Source organism: Haliotis cracherodii, unplaced genomic scaffold (genome assembly GCF_022045235.1).
Source record: "Haliotis cracherodii isolate W230 unplaced genomic scaffold, xgHalCrac1.p SCAF_25, whole genome shotgun sequence".
Lineage (NCBI taxonomy): Eukaryota > Metazoa > Mollusca > Gastropoda > Lepetellida > Haliotidae > Haliotis > Haliotis cracherodii.
In genome coordinates this window covers 7162723-7186509 of record NW_027266281.1, presented here as the reverse complement: position 1 = coordinate 7186509, position 23787 = coordinate 7162723, and the positions used below count along the sequence as shown (strand labels likewise).

General features: G+C 44.1%; 1 protein-coding gene across 1 annotated transcript in view; it reads left to right on the top strand.

The window, feature by feature from the left end:
• The window catches only part of LOC139472874 (serine/threonine-protein kinase SIK1-like), a 54549-nt gene extending 31233 nt beyond the window's left edge, over positions 1-23316 (top strand). Inside the window, exons 5-9 of the mRNA XM_071255342.1 lie at positions 8233-8278; positions 10098-10222; positions 10764-10887; positions 11431-11651; positions 13429-23316. Of these exons, the coding sequence (XP_071111443.1) occupies positions 8233-8278; positions 10098-10222; positions 10764-10887; positions 11431-11651; positions 13429-15549 (2637 nt within the window). The 3' untranslated portion in view covers positions 15550-23316. The remainder of the gene's footprint in view (positions 1-8232; positions 8279-10097; positions 10223-10763; positions 10888-11430; positions 11652-13428) is intronic.
• The last annotated feature ends 471 nt before the right edge of the window (positions 23317-23787 follow it).

The following is a 23787-nucleotide window of genomic DNA, read 5'->3' as shown; positions in this document are numbered from 1 at the left end:
TTGGGAAGAAATGATGTTACTTTGAACTTGTCAGGAAGTCAGTTCGGACATTTGTAGAAAATGAACTTTGAAGCTTCTATTCTGAAAATGAATGTTAAAGAGCAAATTGGGCGGTCGGGTAGCCTAGTGGTTAAAGCATTGGTTCGTCATACTAAGGAAACCCTGGTTTGATTCCCAGGATAGTTGCCTGAAGCCCATTTCTGGTGTGATTGTGGTGGAATATTGCTTAAAGCATGCGCACACACGCACGCACGCACGCACGCACGCACCACACACACATGCACCCACGCACGCATGCACGCACCACACACACACACACACACCACACACCACACACACACACACACACACACACACCACACACCTCAGCCTGACATTCCTACCTGTCTCTTATCACCATAACCGTGATAACCTTGCCATGGTCGTAATCTTTGCTGAACACAACGTATATCTGCTGACACAATGCATGCTCCAAAGAATGTTCTTGATTTTGAAAATGATTGGCAAAGTGTTCCTTTATGTCCTTGTAGAAATGTTGAACAATGTGTACGACTTGTGATGAGACTCAAGCTCTTCCAGACCTGCTGATTACCATGTAAGAGAGGCCTCCGTGTCTGGCGGCAGTCTAAGGTGTAATTATAGGGAAGTTATAGACCTCTGTAAGGATTAAGATCGGACCCTGATAGTTAGCACATGCATTCTCACATTGGACTTTTGCTTTGTTGTTTAACGTCGCACTCAGTAATACTCCAGCTATATGACCGGCAGGCAATCCAGTGATTGATATCATGAACATCGATCCACAGAGTTGGGATATGATGATCAGCGAAAGAGCCTGACCCCCCGATCCTGTTAGTCGCCTCTTACGACAAGCATAGTCGCCTATTATAGCAAGAATGGGTTGTGGAAGACCTCTTCTACCCCAGATCTTCACGGGTCTTAAGTTTTAGAAGAGATACCACCAGGCTGCTCATTGTGTGATTCACTCAGTGAACCCTGTGTGATACAGTAATTGTATACCATGACATGCACTCATTGTACCCTTTGTGATACACTCTTTGTACCCTGTGTGATACACTGATTGTACCCTGTGTGATACACTGATTGTACCCTGTGTGATACACTGATTGTACCCTGAGTGATACACTCATTGTACCCTGTGTGATACACTCATTGTACCCTGTGTGATACACTCATTGTACCCTGTGTGATACACTCATTGTACCCTGTGTGATACACTGATTGTACCCTGTGTGATACACTCATTGTACCCTGAGTGATACACTCATTGTACCCTGTGTGATACACTCATTGTACCCTGTGTGATACACTCATTGTACCCTGTGTGATACGGTTATTGTAACCAGTGTGATACACTCATTGTACCCTGTGTGATACACTCATTGTATACCGTGACATACACTAATTGTACCCTGTGTGATACGGTTATTGTAACCAGTGTGATTCACTCAGTGAACCCTGTGTGATACAGTAATTGTATACCATGACATGCACTCATTGTACCCTTTGTGATACACTCTTTGTACCCTGTGTGATACACTGATTGTACCCTGTGTGATACACTGATTGTACCCTGTGTGATACACTGATTGTACCCTGAGTGATACACTCATTGTACCCTGTGTGATACACTCATTGTACCCTGTGTGATACACTCATTGTACCCTGTGTGATACACTCATTGTACCCTGTGTGATACACTGATTGTACCCTGTGTGATACACTCATTGTACCCTGAGTGATACACTCATTGTACCCTGTGTGATACACTCATTGTACCCTGTGTGATACACTCATTGTACCCTGTGTGATACGGTTATTGTAACCAGTGTGATACACTCATTGTACCCTGTGTGATACACTCATTGTATACCGTGACATACACTAATTGTACCCTGTGTGATACGGTTATTGTAACCAGTGTGATACACTCATTGTACCCTGTGTGATACACTCATTGTAACCTGTGTGATACGGTTATTGTATACCGTGACATACACTCATTGTACCCTGTGTGATACACTAATTGTAACCTGTGTGATACACTCATTGTACCCTGTGTGATACACTCATTGTACCCTATGTGATACGCTCATTGTACCCTGAGTGATACACTCTTTGTACCCTGTGATACACTCATTGTACCCTGTGTGATACACTCATTGTAACCTGTGTGATACACTCATTGTACCCTGTGTGATACGGTTATTGTATACCGTGACATACACTCATTGTACCCTGTGTGATACACTCATTGTATCCTGTGTGATACGGTAATTGTATACCGTGACATACACTCATTGTACCCTGTGTGATACACTTATTGTAACCTGTGTGATACACTTATTGTACCCTGTGTGATACACTCATTGTACCCTGTGTGATACACTCATTGTACCCTGAGTGATACACTCTTTGTAACCTGTTTGATACACTTATTGTAACCAGTGTGATACACTCATTGTACCCTATGTGATACGCTCATTGTACCCTGTGTGGTACACTCATTGTGATACACTCATTGTGATACACTCATTGACCAAGATCACAAAGCTGGAATTTTGCTGAATGTAACGTAAAACAACCAACCAACCCTGTGTGATATGCAGCTTTATGTATAATTATTTATGAAACTTTGCGGACCATTGTTCATCATGTTCATGAAACATTGTTCCTCATTGTTCATGAAACATTGTGTATCATTGTTCATGAAACATTGTGTGTCATTGTTCATGAAACATTGTGTATCATTGTTCATCATGTTCATGAAACATTGTGTATCATTGTTCATGAAACATTGTGTATCATTGTTCATGAAACATTGTGTATCATTGTTCAGGAAACATTGTGTATCACTGGTCAGGAAACATTGTGTATCATTGTTCATGAAACATTGTGTATCATTGTTCATGAAACATTGTGTACCATTGTTCATGAAACATTGTGTATCATTGTTCAGGAAACATTGTGTATCATTGTTCAGGAAACATTGTGTACCATTGTTCATGAAACATTGTGTATCATTGTTCATGAAACATTGTGTACCATTGTTCAGGAAACGTGTACCATTGTTCAGGAAACATTGTGTATCATTGTTCAGGAAACATTGTGTATCATTGTTCAGGAAACATTGTGTACCATTGTTCATGAAACATTGTGTATCATTGTTCATGAAACATTGTGTACCATTGTTCATGAAACATTGTGTACCATTGTTCATGAAACATTGTGTATCATTGTTCATGAAACATTGTGTACCATTGTTCAGGAAACGTGTACCATTGTTCATGAAACATTGTGTATCATTGTTCATGAAACATTGTGTATCATTGTTCAGAAAACATTGTGTATCATTGTTCATGAAACATTGTGTACCATTGTTCATGAAACATTGTGTACCATTGTTCATGAAACATTGTGTATCATTGTTCATGAAACATTGTGTACCATTGTTCATGAAACATTGTGTACCATTGTTCATGAAACATTGTGTATCATTGTTCATGAAACTTTGTGTATCACTGGTCAGGAAACATTGTGTATCACTGGTCAGGAAACATTGTATGTATTCAGTCCCCATGATCCACAGACAGTATTCACTCTCTCAAACATTAAAATGGTCATCCAGCTTTTCTTGCTGTGCTGAGCTTGTGTGTCATCAGTTTGTTTACACAGTGTCAGTTTCATGCACTCAAGTGGCTAAATGTTGAGGATGGGTGACACAATTCAATATCACACACATTGTTTGGTTGTACCGGCCATCAGCTGAACAAAGCACTGGCCATCAGCTGAACAAAACACCATCCATCAGCTGAACAAAGCACCAGCCATCAGCTGGACAAAGCACCAGCCATCAGCTGAACAAAACACCAACCATCAGCTGAACAAAGCACTGGCCATCAGCTGAACAAAACACCAGCCATCAGCTGAACACAGCACTGGCCATCAGCTGAACAAAGCACCTGCCATCAGCTGAACAAAGCACCAGCCATCAGCTGAACAAAGCACCAGCCATCAGCTGAACAAAGCACCAGCCATCAGCTGAACAAAGCACCTGCCATCAGCTGAACAAAACACCAACCATCAGCTGAACAAAGCACCAGCCATCAGCTGAACAAAGCACCTGCAATCAGCTGAACAAAGCACCAGCCATCAGCTAAACAACAACTACAAATACTGTCGCAACTACTGCTACTACTACTACTACTACTCATACTGCTACTACTACTACTACTACAAATAGTGCCACCACTACTACTGCTATTACTACTACTACCACTACTACCAATACTGCCACCACCACTACTACTATTTCTACTACCACCACTTCCACCACTACTGCTACTACAACTACAATTACTACTGCTGCTACTGGGGCGGTCGGGTAGCCTAGTGGTTAAAGCGTTCGCTCGTCACGCCGAAGACCCGGGGTCGATTCCCGACATAGGTGCAAGCCCATTTCTGGTGTCCCCCGCTGTGATATTGCTGGAAAGTTGCTAAAAGCGGCGTAAAACCATACTCACTCACTCACTCACTGTTGCTACTACTTGTACAAGCACAGCTACTACTACTTCTATTCTTACACCTGCCACTGTCGTGGTTCTGTTCCTTCCAGAGCTGTATTGTTTATACTCATGGCCTGACATGCACGTGATTATCATTCCTCACAAGCTCATTACTGGACAGAGACACTGGAAGTGAGACAGCTTGATGGCAAGGTGCAACATTGCGTGAATGTTGACAAGGCAATGGCCATGCATGTGAGGCACTCCTGCCTTGATGGTCTGTGTTGACACTCTGCTCACTAAACAATCCTTCAACTGTTGGATTGTTTGATTCTGTCTGCTTGAATCTTGATACAAAAATCTCTTTGTGGACTTGACGCTTTGTCAAATAAAACCGCTCCGACGTCGTAGCTGTAAGTGGGACTTGGGAAGCTTGGGAATGTTCATATAAGAAAACCTAGCACCTGCTGGCGGAGAGCAGAACAGCGGCTTTGGTGGTGTTTGTTTCATTGATTTGATAAGTGTATTTACAAATTATGAATGTTTGTGATGTTAAATATTGAAAGATGTTGCCCTTGCTTAGGGACCAACCACATGGGTCTGGGATTTTTGTTTAAGACAGAGTTCTTCTTTTCAATTGAGCAAGAGATTACTGTTAGGTGTTCACCCATTACCCTGCCGGGCTCATTTTGATTGAGAAATTGATCTCTGTAATTAGTTTGTGTGTTTGTTTCTGTCCGTCCGTCTGTCTGTCTGTCTCAGGGGAGGGGGAACCTGAGGATCTCCATCATTTTCATGAAGAGATAAATGTTTTTTTGTCACATCCAAATCAAATTGTCAACCCCTTATGAAATGCTTATTTTGAAATGACTGTTCCATGCACAGTTTTTGTTCACGATTGTGATGGACACACCTCATTCAAGGTAGTTTTTGTATATGAAATTGAATGTTATTCTGAATGGTTATTTGAATGAAGCCTTGTATTTCAGCTTGTGAGTGAGAGATTTTGCATCAAGCTGCGGCAATGTCACCTATCACAAACAACACTGAATGATATGGATTATAGTTAGGCTGTGGCTGTGTGCCCTGTGTGTGTCCTGTGTCCCTGCCCTGTGTTTGTGCCCTGTGTGTGTGCCCTGTGTCTATGCCCTGTGTCTATGCCCTGTGTGTGTGCCCTGTGTGTGTCCTGTGTCCATGCCCTGTGCATGTGCCCTGTGTCTATGCCCTGTGTGTGTGCCCTGTGTGTGTCCTGTGTCCATGCCCTGTGTGTGTGCCCTGTGCGTGTGCCCTGTGTCTATGCCCTGTGTGTGTGCCGTGTCCATGCCCTGTGTCCATGCCCTGTGCGTGTGCCCTGTGTGTGTGCCCTGTGTCTATGCCCTGTGTGTGTGCCCTGTGTCTATGCCCTGTGTCCATGCCCTGTGTGTGTGCCCTGTGTGTGTGCCCTGTGTCTATGCCCTGTGTGTGCCCTGTGTCTATGCCCTGTGTGTGTGCCCTGCCTGTGTGCCCTGTGCCCCTGCCCTGTGTCTATGCTGTGTGTGTCCTGTGTCCCTGCCCTGTGTCAATGCCCTGTGTCTGTGCCTTGTGTCCATGCCCTGTGTCCATTCCCTGTGTGCCCTGTGTCCCTGCCCTGTGTCTGTCCTGTGTCCCTGCCCTGTGTCTGTCCTGTGTCCCTGCCCTGTGTCTGTCCTGTGTCCCTGCCCTGTGTCTGTCCTGTGTCCATGCCCTGTGTCTGTCCTGTGTCCCTGCCCTGTGTCTGTCCTGTGTCCATGCCCTGTGTCTGTCCTGTGTCCATGCCCTGTGTCTGTCCTGTGTCTGTGCCTTGTGTCCATGCCCTGTGTCTGTCCTGTGTCTGTGCCTTGTGTCCATGCCCTGTGTTCATGCCCTGTGTCCATTCCCTGTGTGCCCTGTGTCCCTGCCCTGTGTCTGTCCTGTGTCCATGCCCTGTGTCTGTCCTGTGTCCCTGCCCTGAGTCTGTCCTGTGTCCATGCCCTGTGTCTGTTCTGTGTCTGTCCTGTGTCCATGCCCTGAGTCTGTTCTGTATCCATGCCCTGTGTCCATGCCCTGTGTCAGCTCCAAGGCTCTCTGTACAACCACTGATAAGGTGTCATTGAATATGCTAATGTGAACAAATATTTCACGTTTTGATTAGAGGCTCCTTGGACCCTTATTATCTCCCTTTATGTGGCTCTTCAGTGTTCCCTGTCTCAGACACGGTAATGTCCCTTTCCTTCAGAATCACTGATAGTTGATTTTTGGATTTCCCTTGTTGTGTAGACCATTTGGCTTAATTCCATACACTAGCAGATCGTCGTGGTTACGGGGAATGACGTAAAACGTGACCTTAATGTATCAACTCCGAGGTCGTTGGTTGGTCAGGTCCTTGAGGCAACTTTGGGATCAATACCAGAGTCCGTAGTCTGTGCCCCTCTCATCACAGTTGGTTGTGTGAGTGACACTGACTGCTCTGTTATTCACAGGGTCATTGACATGAAATCAGTGTTGTTGTAATTAACAGGGTCATTGACATGAAATCAGTGTTATTTGTAATTAACAGGGTCATTGACCGGAAATCAGTTTTGTTGTAATCAACACGGAAATTGACATGAACATGCTTCATGTACAGTATTGTTCAAAATATAATTTGGGGAAAAATCAAGAATGTTATGCATCTTAATGAAAAGAAAGAAAGACATTTTTATATGTTGTGACTGTTTATAATGTGGATTATGGTGAAAGGACACACACCGAGTTTGAAGATGGATCAAAAGTATTCTTCTTGTTGGCTCACTTAAATTCCACAGTGCACCCCCGAAATCTTTGTGATGGCACACTTGAATAAACGAAATATCTCCTTGCCCTTATTGCAAGTTAAATGCATACATAGCAAGGCTTGAGATACTGGAATAGTGCTGAGCTGTATCTAAACATGATCGTTGTCTTGGTAATAACAGGTCATTGATAGTGGAAGGCAAGTGTTTCTGGCCAGGTCTGTTGTTGGCTGCGGTGTCGTTGGCTGTGGTGAGGTTGTGGTGAGAATTGCTGTGGAGGTTGGTTGTGGTGAGGGCTGTGGTGAGGTTGGCCGTTGTGTGTTTGGCTGTGGTGGGGTTGGCTGTGGTGAGGTTGGTCGTGGTGAGGTTGTGAGGTTGGTTGTTGTGAGATTCGATGTGGTGATGTTGGCTGTGGTGAGGTTGGTTGTAGTGAGGTTAGTCGTGTTGAGGTTGTTGTGAGGTTGATTGTTGTGATGTTGGCTGTGGTGATGTTGGCTGTGGTGAGGTTGGCTGTGGTGAGGTTGGTCGTGGTGAGGTTGTGAGGTTGGTTGTTGTGAGATTCGATGTGGTGAGGTTGGTCGTGGTGAGGTTCTTGTGGTGAGGTTGTTGTGAGATTCGATGTGGTGAGGTTGATTGTAGTGAGGTTGGTTGTGGTGAGGTTGTGGCGAGGTTGTGGTGAGGTTGGCTATGGTGTATGAAGATGATACAGGATAATTGAAATGTCATATGACGAAGGTCAAGGGGTATAGGAGAATGATAGTGCTGTCATGTCAGTCATATTAGATCTACCTCTGAAGATGAAGGTGATGAAAGATTGATATTAGTTGCAGATTCTTTCCATGCTTATCATGGGTTGAATGAAAACATCACAGGCTTTTTGTTGTTTGTTGTTTTGTTGTTTGTTGTTTGTTGTTAACACAATGTACCTTTTGTTGCAGGCAGAAAACCTACTGTTAGATGGCAACATGAACATCAAGATTGCAGGTGAGCTAACAAAGCACAAAAGTTTGTCCTATGTAGAAAACAGATAGCCCCATTCATGATTGTAGAGACGCCTTTGTGAACTATCATTATATGAAAGAATGGAAAACAGATAGCTCATTCATGATTGTAGAGACACCTTTGTGAACTATCATTATGTGAAAGAATGGAAAACAGATAGCCCCATTCATGATTGTAGAGACGCCTTTGTGAACTATCATTATATGAAAGAATGGAAAACAGATAGCCCCATTCATGATTGTAGAGACGCCTTTGTGAACTATCATTATATGAAAGAATGGAAAACAGATAGCCCCATTCATGATTGTAGAGACGCCTTTGTGAACTATCATTATATGAAAGAATGGAAAACAGATAGCCCCATTCATGATTTTAGAGAAGCCATTGTGAACTATCATTATATGAAAGAATGGAAAACAGATAGCCCCATTCATGATTGTAGAGACGCCTTTGTGAACTATCATTATATGAAAGAATGGAAAACAGATAGCCCCATTCGTGATTGTAGAGACGCCTTTGTGAACTATCATTATATGAAAGAATGGAAAACAGATAGCCCCATTCATGATTTTAGAGAAGCCTTTGTGAACTATCATTATATGAAAGAATGGAAAACAGATAGCCCCATTCATGATTGTAGAGACGCCTTTGTGAACTATCATTATATGAAAGAATGGAAAACAGATAGCCCCATTCAAGATTGTAGAGACGCCTTTGTGAACTCTCATTATATGAAAGAATGGAAAACAGAAAGGTGTAACCATGATCTGAATTTTCAAACTGGTGTCACAATAAATTTTGTAATGTTTTTTGTAAATATTACCTAAAAGGTCGGGGGTATATAGTTATACCCAGGTTCTGTCCGTCCGTCTGAAAACTTTGTCTGCACGATTTCTCTTAAACTATTCAGTGGATTTATCTCAAACTTAGTACATATAATCTGTGTCATATGGAGGGGTGCGGTCAAAAGAAAAAAATTGTTTAAATTATTAATTTTCCATTTTTTTAATGAATTTTTCAAACCCTAACCCTATCCATTTTCTAATGAAACAGAGTGACTTCCATCACGCATGGCACACTAGGCGGGTTGGGGGGATTAGTGAGGGATTAGCCAGGCTCACTTTTGCCGTTGTTGTTGATATTTTTACAGACTGTAACCTGTCAAATTTAACAAGCATGATAGCCATTTTCATTTTGTTTTTGTGGAGAAGAGGTAGGTAGGCTTACAGAATTACTGACAACAGGTGCTTGATTCAGTCAGTACCAGGTGTAAACGGGTCACGGGTTCGATTCCCGACATGGGTACAATGTGTGAACCCCGTTTCTGGTGTCCCCTGCCGTGATGTTGCTGGAATATTGCTAAAAGAGGTGTAAAACCGTACTCACTCACTCACTCACTGTGTTGGGGGTTTTAGAATGAGAGGCATATGAGTCATTTTCTAAAGATGTTACTTTTTGAGTTTCCAAAATTACAAAATCCAATGGTTGATATTGTATCTTTTTTTGGTTTAAATGGAGTAACAAATATCTGAAGCTGTCAGTAACATCAAATGGAAGTCTTAATGATGCTTTTAAGAAAGAGGAATAACCAGTTACCATGGCAACTGAAACTTGGCTTGTCTTTCCCATAACAATGTTTATGTGAATTATTTTGGTTTGAAGTTCATGAAAATGCAAAAAGCACATTCGAAACATATTTATTTCTTCATATTTTTGTACAACAGGTGCTTGATTCAGTCAGTACCAGGTGGCAATAATTTACAGGATTATCTCTCGACACCGTCCACCTTATTCCTTTCAGACTTTGGTTTTGGCAACTTTTTCAAGGCGGGTGAGCAGTTGGCGACCTGGTGTGGGAGTCCTCCTTATGCAGCCCCGGAGGTGTTCGAGGGCAAGAAGTACCTCGGACCTCAAATAGACATCTGGGTAGGTGTACCCCCACCCTGCTTCCTGGACGTTACCAAACAAAACAAGCCCTGTTAGCCTTGCTTTACATGAGATATATCCTGTGGTAGCCTAGTGGTCAAAGCGTTCGCTCGTCACGCCGAAGACCCGGGTTCGATTCCCGACATGGGTACAATGTGTGAACCCCATTTCTGGTGTCCCCTGCTGTGATATTGCTGGAATATTGCTAAAAGAGGCGTAAAACCATACTCACTCACTCACTGTGTTGGGGGATTTTACAACGAGAGGCATATAAGCCTGATCAAGTGTCCAATTTCTAAAACCCTATGTCTGTGTGGGACATGGGAGAATTGACAATATGCATGCCTTATTAGATAATTATCTTTGAAAATATTATAATTTTTCATAGACTGAAATATTATATTAATGACTTAAATTACACTAAACTGATATATCTAACTTGGATATTGTTCTTTAAAGACTGTTTCATTTTAATAAAAAGTCTATGTTCAGACCACCTGTTGTGCCCCTAGTTATATGATCTTCTGTTTCTGTGTTTCAGAGTCTGGGAGTCGTGCTATATGTTCTGGTCTGTGGAGCTCTCCCTTTTGATGGGCCAAACCTGCAAACATTGCGTGATCGTGTGTTGTCTGGTCGGTTCCGAATCCCTTTCTTCATGTCAACAGGTTGGCATTTTATTAAAGTGTTCCGTCAGTTTTAACATACTATCTTGTCAATATCCTAGTATTTAATTTGTATTTAATTTGTATTTTATCTGTCAATATTCCATTGGTAATCTGGGTGGCCCAGTCATCTAAGGCGCCGTGATTCACCTCACTCACTCACTCACTCACTCACTCACTCACTCACTCACTCACTCACTCACTCACTCACTCACTCACTCACTCACTCACTCACTCACTCACTCACTCACTCACTCACTCACTCACTCACTCACTCACTCACTCACTCACTCACCCACTCACTCACTCACTCACTCAAAAGTAATCTGTCAAAGATGAGTATTTAATATGTTTGTGTTCTGTCAATAGGTACTACAGTAGGGTGCCACAATTACCTGTGCAGAATTACTTCCCTTTGTTGTAGCATGATTTGCTGATCCTTGGGTTGTATCCCAGATTGACCTGATAATGATACAGTGGTGGATATCCCTCATTCACCATGGTTGTTAACACTAGGTGTTAAAATGTCCTGTTGCATTCTTTCAGAATGTGAGCATTTAATCCGACGGATGTTGGTGCTTGACCCGAGCAAACGCTTCACAATGGAACATATCAAGAACCACAGATGGATGCAGCTAGACGGCGGTCAGCCCAAGCAACCGCCTCCAAGTCCTATCATCGGCTACAACGCCAAGGTCGGGGAGTTCAATGAGCAGATCCTCCGTATCATGCAAAGTCTCGGCATCGACCAGAAGAAGACGATGGAGGTAGGGAGGAGGGGGCAGGGTGACGGGGAGAGGGTGACGGGGGCAGTGTGACGGGGAGAGGGTGACGGGGGCAGGGTGATGGGGGCAGGGTGATGGGGACAGGGTGATGGGGGCAGGGTGATTGGGAGAAGGTGACGGGGGCAGGGTGACAGGGGCAGGGTGATGGAGGTAGGGTGATGGAGACAGGGTGATGGAGGTAGGGTGATGGGGGCAGGGTGATGGGGACAGGGTGATGGGGGTAGGGAGATGGGGGCAGGGTGATGGGGACAGGGTGACGGGGCAGGGTGATGGGGACAGGGTGATGGAGGTAGGGAGGAGGGGGCAGGGTGACGGGGGCAGGGTGACGAGGACAGGGTAACGGGGGCAGGGTGACGGGGGCAGGGTGATGGAGGTAGGGTGATGGGGACAGGGTGATGGGGACAGGGTGATGGGGGTAGGGTGATGGGGGCAGGGTGATGGAGGTAGGGAGGAGGGGGCAGGGTGACGGGGGCAGGGTGACGGGGGGAGGGTGACGGGGACAGGGTGATGGGGACAGGGTGATGGGGGCAGGGTGATGGAGACAGGGTGATGGGGACAGGGTGACGGGGGCAGGGTGATGGAGACAGGGTGATGGGGGTAGGGTGATGGGGACAGGGTGATGGAGGTAGGGTGATGAGGACAGGGTGATGGGGGTAGGGTGATGGGGGTAGGGTGATGGGGACAGGGTGATGGAGGTAGGGTGACGGGGGCAGGGTGATGGAGACAGGGTGATGGGGGCAGGGTGATGGGTGCAGGGTGATGGGGACAGGGTGATGGGGGCAGGGTGATGGAGGTAGGGTGATGAGGACAGGGTGATGGGGGCAGGGTGATGGGGGCAGGGTGATGGGGGAAGGGTGATGGGGGCAGGGTGATGGTGGCAGGGTGACGGGGACAGGGTGACGGGGACAGGGTGACGGGGACAGGGTGATGGGGACAGGGTGACGGGGGCAGGGTGACGGGGACAGGGTGATGGGGACAGGGTGATGGGGACAGGGTGATGGGGGCAGGGTGATGGGGGCAGGGTGATGGGGACAGGGTGATGGGGACAGGGTGATGGAGGCAGGGAGGAGGGGGCAGGGAGGAGGGGGCAGGGTGATGGGACAGGGTGATGGAGGCAGGGTGATGGGGACAGGGTGATGGGGACAGGGTGATGGGGACAGGGTGATGGGGGCAGGGTGATGGGGGCAGGGTGATGGGGAGAGGCAGCGATACAAAAAAACAGTTTCAGCCCACTTGTCGTTATGATGATAACATGTAACAAAACCCTTATAGAAGGGTGATTTGTTGGGTTAGTGGGAGTTGTGTGATTTTATAGAAGAGTGATTTGTTGGGTTAGTGGGAGTTTGTGTGATTTTATAGAAGAGTGATTTGTTGGGTTAGTGGGAGTTTGTGTGATTTTACAGAAGAGTGATTTGTTGGGTTAGTGGAAGTTTGTGTGATTTTATAGAAAAGTGATTTGTTGGGTTAGTGGGGGTTGTGTGATTTTTTAGAAGAGTGATTTGTTGGGTTAGTGGAGGGTTGTTTGATTTTTTAGAAGAGTGATTTGTTGGGTTAGTGGAGGGTTGTGCGATTTTGTAGAAGAGTAAATCTGTGATAGGTCCTACGTTTGGAATCCATGTGTCCAGTGTAAGGGAGATAACTCTGCAGGTGTCATCTGTTTTACAGTAGTAGAATATGACTCTACCACCGTACAACAGCCAGTGAATGTTTATATCCACAGCATCTGTGGCAGATACAGTATTCTCTCTCTCCTCCCCAGGCTCTGCGCAGTGATTCGTATGATCACTACACGGCAATCTACTATCTTCTACTCGATCGACTGAGACACCATCGCAGCAGTTACCCAACCGAGAACCGAGTCGATGCCCGTCGCCGACGCCCAAGCACGATAGCAGAACAAGCCATGATGAGGAGTAAGCCGCCCCCAGGGAGCATGCATCGTCCGTCACTAGGCAGTGTGAAGCAAGGAGTGTTCAGTAGGACCACCGACTGTGCCAGTCCGCCGGTTCAACCCCCTCAGTTATTGGCTGTTGTAAAACATCCGACCTTAGACTTTGACCTTGTGCCGCCTACTGTCATCCCTCACTGTTTACACGATATCCTTCCTCCGCCCTTCTTGAAAACAATGCAATCCGTGGCGGGTCATGTGATCACAACGTCTATTGACGAAGGCGTTGAGGTGGATATTTTAGATAGAGACTCCCAGAGTGACTTACATCATCGACAATCTGTGGACGGGAACGTGATGGCCCCGGCGCTCGTGCCCAGCTGCATGTATGGAGATATAAGCAATTTACTCAGCAATAACAGTAGCACGTCTCTCAACGCGGCAGGATCGCTACAGTCTCCCTTCGCAAGTTTTGATTCCTCCTTAGAGGCAGATGTCAATTCTAGTCTCACTTCCTGTGTTCAGAATAGTTTCAGTTCATGTGCGTACAATGCATCCATCCCTGTGTATTCTAGTGGAAGTAACTGTAGTAACGGTGGCCATGGTAACCCGAGTCTGCTGCAGGTGGGCACTCGGTGTAACAGTCCGTCGTCCACGAGCGTGGCGTCGAATCCCGGTGATACAAACATAAACACGCAAGGGGCTGATGAGCCTACTCAAGATCGGAGTCAGACACGATCACCTGTGAATTTCAGAGAAGGGAGGCGAGCGTCTGATGGACTCGTAGCGCAGGGAATAATAGCATTCCGACAGCGTTTGCGAGAAAGTATGCGAGCGAAAGGTATGGTTGAGCTGCGGCAGGAACATCAGCAGCTCCAGAACATGTTTCAGCAACAAATCCCGGTGCCTCCCCATCCCCACTCCCTGCCCCACCGCAAGCTGTCGGCTCCCCACCACCCGTCCTTCAGACAATGGTCGCTTGATGAGCAGCCTGTGCATCCTCCAAGAAGACGTCCCCTGATGAAGCGGATGAGTTTGCCGTCGGAGAGCTTCGACATCCAGCCTCATCGCCTCCTGGCACTCAAGCAGTCCATGCAGGTGGAACAGCAGATGGACCGTGTAGGCAGCCAGGACAACGTCCTCCGTCAGGGAGGGGCAGGGGCAGGGGCAGGGGCAGGAGCAGGGGCAGGAGGAGGCTACGGGGGAATGGAGTTCCACATGACCAATAAGCCTCTTCAGCATCAGCTGATGCAACATCGACTGCAGCAGAAAAGACAGACGTTTCAGAAACATGGTCAGCTAAGCAGTCAGTTTCAGCAGCTTCACATCGACCCACAGAACATGCCGGTCATCGACTTTGGGCAAAGCGGACCGGGTCAGTCGGGGTTACAGAGCTATCAGTACCCCGAGAATCTCATCTCCCAGCCTCATGAAGACCTTGTCACCTCGACTGGCTTCTCCTCCCCCCTCCCTCTCACACCACTCGACGTCGCTACCCCCATGCCACAGGAAATTCTCAACCCCATGATTTCCCAGCCAAACGCTTCACAAGGATACTCCTCTCCCGAGGCTCAGTACCTGCCATGGACTCCCCTCAAGCGAGCAGACGCGGCCATTTTGGCTCAGCTGGAACAAGGAACGGCGCTGAAATCGAAGGAGTCCAAGTCACCTTGGATGAGATACCAGGAGACCTCAGAACAGGGGTCACAGTTGAGTCACGACAACAGCATGACCTCCATTTCAACGGATCCTCCTGTTTCCAAAGCAGACTTTGACCATCTGTTCAAGGCAATGCCTGTCCCTGCTATTCACGAATCGTCAAAAATGTCCTCCTTTCACACGCATCGGAATGTGAATGATAGCCCGGTCTACGCAAGTCCTTCTCTAATTGGTGCAGGCACAGTTGTCGGGGAACGTGTTAACGATGGAATGGAACATGCAACCCAAGCCTACTTCGGACCACTGATTGAAGAACACATGGACTTGACCTGATCCTCCTCTCTCAACGAATGGTGTCTTAGTGCTATTATGTATCGTCAAAGCAAGCATGTTACGGCGTGTTTAGTCAGATTGCAAATCATATCATAATGTGTTGTGCTACACCCTCTACAGCATGGCAGTTGAACATGGTGGACGTCAAAGTGTGTTACTAGCCATATACGTCACCTGGATTTTTCAGTGAAAATATTTCAATAGTGGGACAATTTGAAGCTTCTGTTCAGAAAGACAGCAAGGGAGGTAATTCAGGACAATTATCATCGACACAATCACTGTTGCCTTTAGTGGTACCTAGCATCTGAGCGGATGCGGAGACTGGTACTGTTGATGCGTCACCATGGTTACCACTGTTGAGAGATACTAAGTCAATGGGATAAAGGTTCATAACGAATTTCTTAGAATGGGGGATTAATTTCAATGTAAATTTGACATGCCAAGTTCAAAATTATTATTGAGTGGTTGTCAGACATTTTGACATTGAGAAAAGGGCTGTTGTTGTTAAGTGTTTTTTTGTTATAATGAGGTTGTTTGTTTTAAAGAGGTGAATTGTCTCTGGATGATAACCACATCATGTGTTTCTAGTAAGTGGTCTGAGACCAGGTTGTTGGTTAAACAGCAACACTCTTTCCACAGACCACACAGACTGCTGGTGGATACCAGGGATTATTTAAGCTGACAGGTCCATATTCTGCCCCCAAGGCTCCAACAAATAGCAGTCAAAATTCCTAAATTGAATTACAAATTTTCGGATTCATACCATTATGGATACAACCTTTTATGAGGCTTTGTGGAGGAAACTTGCATTTCACTGATACAACAGGAGGATTTGGTTATACATTATCGCCTAATGCAATGATAAATGCAATGTTTAATCTCTCAATGTAGGAAAATAAGTTTAAAAAGTCCCTATTTCGAACAAAATATTTTTGTTCTCCAAATTTGTCTGCCATGGCCACTTTTTGAGTTGGGGGCACGGGTGGCCCAGTCATCTAAGGCGCCGGGATTCGCTGTGCAGAGTTGCGTTCCTTGGGCACGCCAGAAACCTATGATTGTGGGTTCAAATCCCGGTTCGCCCCGATTATGTTTCTAGGTTTGTCAGCACCATATCCGTGCTCGTGGGTTTCACCGAAGTGGTAAACGTCTGAGACCTGCATCACGTCTGGCTTTCCTCCCACATTAAGCTGACACGCCGTGATATAACTGGAATAATGTTAAAAGCGGCGTTAAACCCAACTCACTCACTTTTTGAGTCCAAGATAAATTCCTGTATCTGGTAATGAAGACGTTTCACTTGAAGACAAATCACCTTATAGTTGTAGAACAGCATTTCACGTACATATTGGCGTGCGATAGATATGGGAGGCAACTCTGAATAGCCCACTGTGCAAGCCTCTCATCAGATGAGGGGAAAGATGAAGAGGACCAGGTGGTGTTGAGATCGGGCAATGAAACTAGTCGGGGATGCCTTGCACTTCTGCCTTCCACAGCTGGGGGAGTACAAATACAAGTAGGAGTAAAGCTACTGTGTCATTTATTTGTCATTGACATTATTGTCGTATCTTTGTGATAATTGTTGCCAAGTTGTAAATTACAATGTGAACACTTCAGCTTGGCTGTGGACCAGGGGAGATAACTCCTGGGCCACTGATTTGTTGATGTCCTACTTATTCGAGTCGTTGATATTTAACTGAAGTGTATATTTAATTAAGAAGCTAAAAAAACTCTGGCCAAAATAAAATTCTATGTGTTCGTTAGAAAATTTGATCAAACGTTGCTGTGGACATTTTTGGACTGACCTTGACCTTGTGTGAGCTGGTTGGTTGGTTGATGGAGACTCATCGTAAAGGGCTGAATCCTGCAGGTTCGGGATGGCATTGCTAGCTCATTCTCTCATCAATATTCTTTCTTCATTTTCACAGTCGATTTTCACTCTACCTGGTCATATACGCTTGGTCACGGAAAAGTTGAGAATATTTTCACCTTGGAGTTTCTGTATCTGGTCACGGTAGGGTCGGGGACGTGATCACCTGATATTTTCTACATCTGGTCACGGTGGGGTCAGGGGACGTGTTCACCTGAGAATTTCTATATCTGGTCACGGTAGGGTCGGGGGACGTGTTCACCTGACATTTTCTGTATATGGTCACGGTAGGGCCGGGGATGTGTTTACCTGAGAATTTCTATATCTGGTCACGGTAGGGTCGGGGATGTGTTCACCTGAGATTTTCTGTACCTGGTCATGTTCAGATGGAATATTTTCATCCCGGGAATCGGTTTATCGTGTTAGGGAAAAGTTTCTATTTTCCTATTACATATAATGCCCCATTGTAGATAGTGTCCACCAGAAAGACCTGCGTACCCGGGACAATCTTCTGTGAACGTGAATAAAGAAGTTCAAGTGCTCAGTCACTAGTCCGTGTTAACAGCAAGCTGCACTTGGTTGTTGGAAGTGACCAACATAACACTCCTGTCAAGTAATCAGTTGTCCGAGGAGTGTGTTCAAGTCAAATATTGTAACTACTTATGACCTAGTGGTGTTTCCTAATCAAATAACTGCATTTTTACAGATTGTGTCAGAAATATCTTCGTTAACATCCTAATCTCATGATGCTGAGGTAGCTGGTCTCTGATCACAATGTCACAGGACCTGAGAAATCTGTTCATGCCTAAGACAAGCCTAGAAATGTAACCATCATACCATTCAATTTTAAGGACTGCATCTTCCCAAGGCAAGAGAGTCCACTAGCCTTTTTATCAAGGTCTTGTTTACACCCTTGCCACATCAAGCCCTGGACCCGTGAGGAACCGGGATAGAATAGGTCTTCAGCAAGCCATGCTTGCCGTAAAAGGCGACTATACCACAGGATCGGGTGGTCAGGCTGGCTGAATTGGTTGATGCATGTCATCGTGTCCCAATTGCATGGATCGATACTCATGATGTCAATCACTGGATTGTTTATTATTATTTACTGGACTCGATTATTTACAGACTACCATCATATAGCTGGAATATTGCTAAGTGCGGCGTTAAACAAAAAAAAAAACCCCAAAACCCAAGACATCAAGCCCACTTTCCTTTGCTAAATATGATTGGACTATCGCACATATGGATAGTCCAAATAGAGAATGTTTCACAAAATCAACATCCACGACTGGTACACCTTCGTATGAAAGTGATTTGCCACTGCCTGTCTGTGTTCACACAAACTGGTCTTTTCATCTTTTAACCCCCATCGATTGCCTATTTTTAAAAAAAAAAATTTTGTGTCCCGGGATGAAATCGCGAATGTTTTCGTTATCTGACGGACTAGGTGGTCGTATATGGTATCGCTATACAAGATAAAAACAGCAATCTGATTTGATATCGCCTTTTTATTACAAGGGCACAACTTGTGATCTACATGAGTGGCGCCAGGGTCGAGCCAAGAAAAGTGGCCTTGATGTGGCAAGGGTAGAAACTAGGCTTTGATGCAGGCTAGAAACTCTTCCCCCGGGAAGATGATGTTACAGAGGATGGATGGATTGTTCTGTGCTTCAGTACGAGGTTGACATAGTTTTGTTTGTTAGTGCTGATTGAATGTAATGTGTACATCATATGTGTTGACACTATATTTTTGTTATTGGATTTTTCCAATGCTATGACAGCCAAAAGAAGCAGGCAGTATACCCGTGTAGTCACTTCCTGACAGTTTACAGGTGTTCATACAGGAAGCATGCTACGTTATGCAACAGTCGGTAATTTGTGTGTCTTTTGTCATGAAATCTAAAACAAGCATATGGTCTGTGTAGCGTGTTGATTCTTAGGCTAACGATTGTTTCTCAGGCAACGATTTCCTAAACAGTAGATGGTCTAAATAGCAAAAATGGTGTTCTTTCCTGCCGAGTTGTGTTACCATGGTTACCAAAGCAGGTCAGCCTGAGAACTAAGCGCATTTTAGCCTTCACTGAACCAGTGTTAATCAAAACCTACGAGCACCTTGCAGAGAATGTCCACTACCATATCAAAAGTCATGATATATGACAGCTGTACAATCAAACAGGGTTTACAAAGTAAAGCAGAGGTGATATATTTATGAATACAGCAGTATTTATAATTGTATGTGTAGATTGTATATTTATGTCTAGGTTGCCATGACGATGGCCATTGTATATTATTGCCCGGAACCTTTGGGGGTTGTCTCATAAATTGTCATGTCATTTTACGTGAAGTTTTACGGTTACAAGCTTACAATGGCAATGGTGTGCAAGTTCTAGTGTGTTCATTTGTACATGGACGGCTCCACAGCTTGTCTTGTTGTAGGATACGTGGCTGTTTCGCGTCCAGGTGAGAAAGCCAGACCTGTTGGTTTGGGTCCTAGAACCGAAAACTTCATTTCATATTTGAGATAGCCCCTGAACAATTGAGACGATTAAACACACTAATTGTGCCCAATTCATATGTACATGCTGCAATTAGATCAAACTATATTTTTTGAATTAGCTGCGTCAGCTTGTATGATCAGTGTATAGTGTTCTGTGTATTTGTGTGAAGTTTTCAGAAATGTATGCAAAACATAATCACTAGTTCACATGGTGATAAATGTGCCTCAATCTGTCCATGTCTGTTTCTTAGAACAAGGGACCGTATTCAACGGTACCTTACACCGTGGTACAATATTTGTATCATGATACAGTCTTACAATATGTGTACCATGGTACAATATGTGTATCATGATATAGTCTTACAATGTGTGTACCATGGTACACTATGTGTATCATGATACAGTGGTACAATACATGTATCACGATAGTGTTGCAATGCTTGTACCATGGTACAATAAGTGTACAATGCAGGTACCATGGTACAATAAGCATGTACCATGGTATAATATGTGTATTATGATACAGTGGTGCAAAACATGTATCACAATATGTGTACAGTACATGTACCATGGTACACTATATGCATCATGATATAGTGGTACAATGCATTTATCACAATATGGGTACAATACATGTATGATGTACCATGGTACAATATATGAATCATGATACAGTGGTGCAGAACATGTATCACAATATGTGTACAATACATGTACCATGGTACAATGTATATTGTGACAGTGTTACAATACATGTACCATGGTACACTGTTTTAATACAGTGTTGCGTATCATGGTACAAAGTGTATTGTTGCAATGTATTTGTTACAAGTGCCAAGTTAAACCAGAAGTCTAAAGTTTATTATCAACAAAACTTCTTGAAAATCCAACCAAGGTATAAAGGAAACCTTTTAAATTTTCATCCAATCTATATTTAAGTTAAGAAGGTGGATGATTCTAAGATATCATGTATAAGATAGGTTGTATTGTATACACATCGCCAAAACTTAAGCATAGTTGGATTTTCATTCACCACAAGTACATCAACATTTCTACAGTCATCAGAGACAAATGCAGTGCAAAGAAAAGTTAATAATGAAAAATTAACCAATATTTAGTGTTTGTTTGTTTGTTTGTTTATTTGTTTGTTGTTTAACGCCACACTCAGCAATAGTTCAGCTATATGATGGCAGTCTGTAAATAATCGAGCCTGGACCAGACACTCCAGTGATTAACATCCTGAGCATCGTTCCATGATCCAATGTTCAATCATACCAGAACACCTTGTACCAGAAAAGTGTCAATTCACAGGGCCTGTGTGGACACCCTTAAAACTGCTACACTTGTCTAGTCTTGTCATGACCAAGACTTGCATGCCACATCAAGAAAACACAAAGGTTTTGTTTTTGTTAAATACCTGTAAATCGCCATTGCATGCAATGTGCAATTGTTTCTGTTGAATTGTCAAAAAAACATCCACCTATGCTTACGTTTGGTTGTGAGTATTATACAGTGAAGTTGTGTTTTGGATAATTTTAGAGAAATTTCACATTGAATGTTTGGTGCGATATATACGATGGACGCCACTTTCAAGAAAACACTCAGAAATTACTGTTGATTTGATTGCTGCCAGTTTTAAGAAACAATATGCTGACCTGATGGTATTGATACAGGCCACACTTACTGACAAGGTGGAGAATGTTCGACAGTGAGTCTGACTTTCACTTGAGGTCAAACTCTTAACAGTGGTCTTGCAGCATAATATCGAAATCATTCTAATGTGGATAAAGATCTAGTAACTACAGGCTGATGTCATAATATGAACAAGTTGAGATGGTTTTGATAAGTACATGATGTACATAGTTGGATGGTTGACTGATGAGGACTTCAACCATCGCCTTGCATTCAACATGGTCATCTAGACCTTGCTCCATCTTGACCATGAATAGGTAAATCTAGGCACCTCTCTTTGGAATTCAAAAAACAGTTATAACAACTTGACTGTCTCTTGGGGAAAATACGATCAAAACAACTTGCTGTCTCTTACGATAAGTAATTATAACGGAAAGGCAGATTTGCCAATTTTCCATGCAAGATGGCACCCATCTGTTTTCAGGATTGCCACCAGTTTTGAAATTACCCATGAGTCCTTAGTGTCTTTTAGAGGGAGATCACTCTCGTGTGTGTTAGGAACCAGTCACAGCTTGATGGTATGAAATAGGCTGTACTCCATGTTACTTTGGCACATGTTAAAAGCATCATTTTGTTGTTACGTTTCTAGTGATATTTTCACAAATTTGTGGTCTTTATATATTTATTAAGCAAAGATACGAAGTTGCTATTATGGATGCATTTTGTCTGTGGTCTTGTCTACTTACTGAGTTGGTATAAGGGTATGTTCAGGTTCTTCAGTTTTAAGCAGTATATTAGCGGGGATCTGCTACCTGAAAGACTTGCTAACTACGTCCAACATTTGATCAGATCTTAAAGGACTGTGGACGTGTTTGTCCAATGATATCAGAACAATATTTCAAGGAAAGTATGAGTTACGAGAAGTATACACTTCACTTCAATAAATATCCCAAGATAGACACAATTTTGTGGATAACAACTTCTTTAATACTGTAAAATGCCTATCAAAAAAAAAAAAAATATCCCTTGTTGAGTGCAGGTCACAGGAAACAGTCCTGAAATATGTGACTTTGTTGCAAAACTGACATAGCTGCTGGGATTACAACACAAACATTTATTATGTGTTCATGCTTGTAATCTCCCAAGAGACCATCACATTCTGCAAGATTCACAGGGAAATGACTTTTCAGGTAGCTAGTTCATAGTCAGAAAGAGGACCAGTTTGGTCATATTCAGAAAGCGGACCACTGTTTGGTCATATTCAGAAAGCGGACCGCTGTTTGGTCATATTCAGAAAGCGGACCACTGTTTGGTCATATTCAGAAAGTGGACCACTGTTTGGTCATATTCAGAAAGTGGACCACTGTTTGGTCATATTCAGAAAGCGGACCACTGTTTGGTCATATTCAGAAAGCGGACCACTGTTTGGTCATAGTCAGAAAGAGAAAACTGTGAGGTTATGTTCAGAAAGAGAAAAATAGTTTGTTCTTGTTCAAGGACAGGAACACAACAGGGTCGTGTTCAGGAAAAGTATCACTGTTTGGTCACGCTGAGTGACTACCATCCATGATAGCAACTTCTGTTAGTCAGACCACAGACATGCTGTATTGTTGATCCAGCTTGTATGGTGTACAGAGTGCCCTTCAGGCGTGTGTATAGTGTACATACAATAGGAGTAGAATGTTATGCACAGTCACAACGGTGTGAAGTTGTATTCAGTTGTTGGCATGAATGAATGCATAGATGTTTATGTGGTTGTATACCTCACAGGAATAAAACAGCTGCATTGAAATCGGTTGGGTTTGTTTACTTTTTCAACAAAAGATTCATGTTTCAGAAGAGACATGAAAGCAGTTTTTTTTTCTACATTTAAGAGACGAATCAATAATCTAATTTGTTAATCACAAATTTGTGCTATTCCTGATCACATTGACAGCCTCCGTGGTCTAGTGGTAGAGCGTCCGCCCGGAGAGCGGAAGGTTCGGGTTCGATCCCCGGCCGCGTCACACCAAAAGACTTTGAAAGATGGTACTTGTTGTTACCCTGCCTGGCGCTCGGCATCAAGGGGCTAAAACAAGGACTCGTCGGCTTGGAGTCAGTGTACTGTGTCTGAGTGGAGTATTCATTTAAACTGCGGTATTGTATTCCGGTGTGCTAGCTCTATTAATCGGCATCAGTCCGGACTAGTACAAGCAGCCAAACAAACACACACGCGTGCATGCACGTCGCTATATAAGTG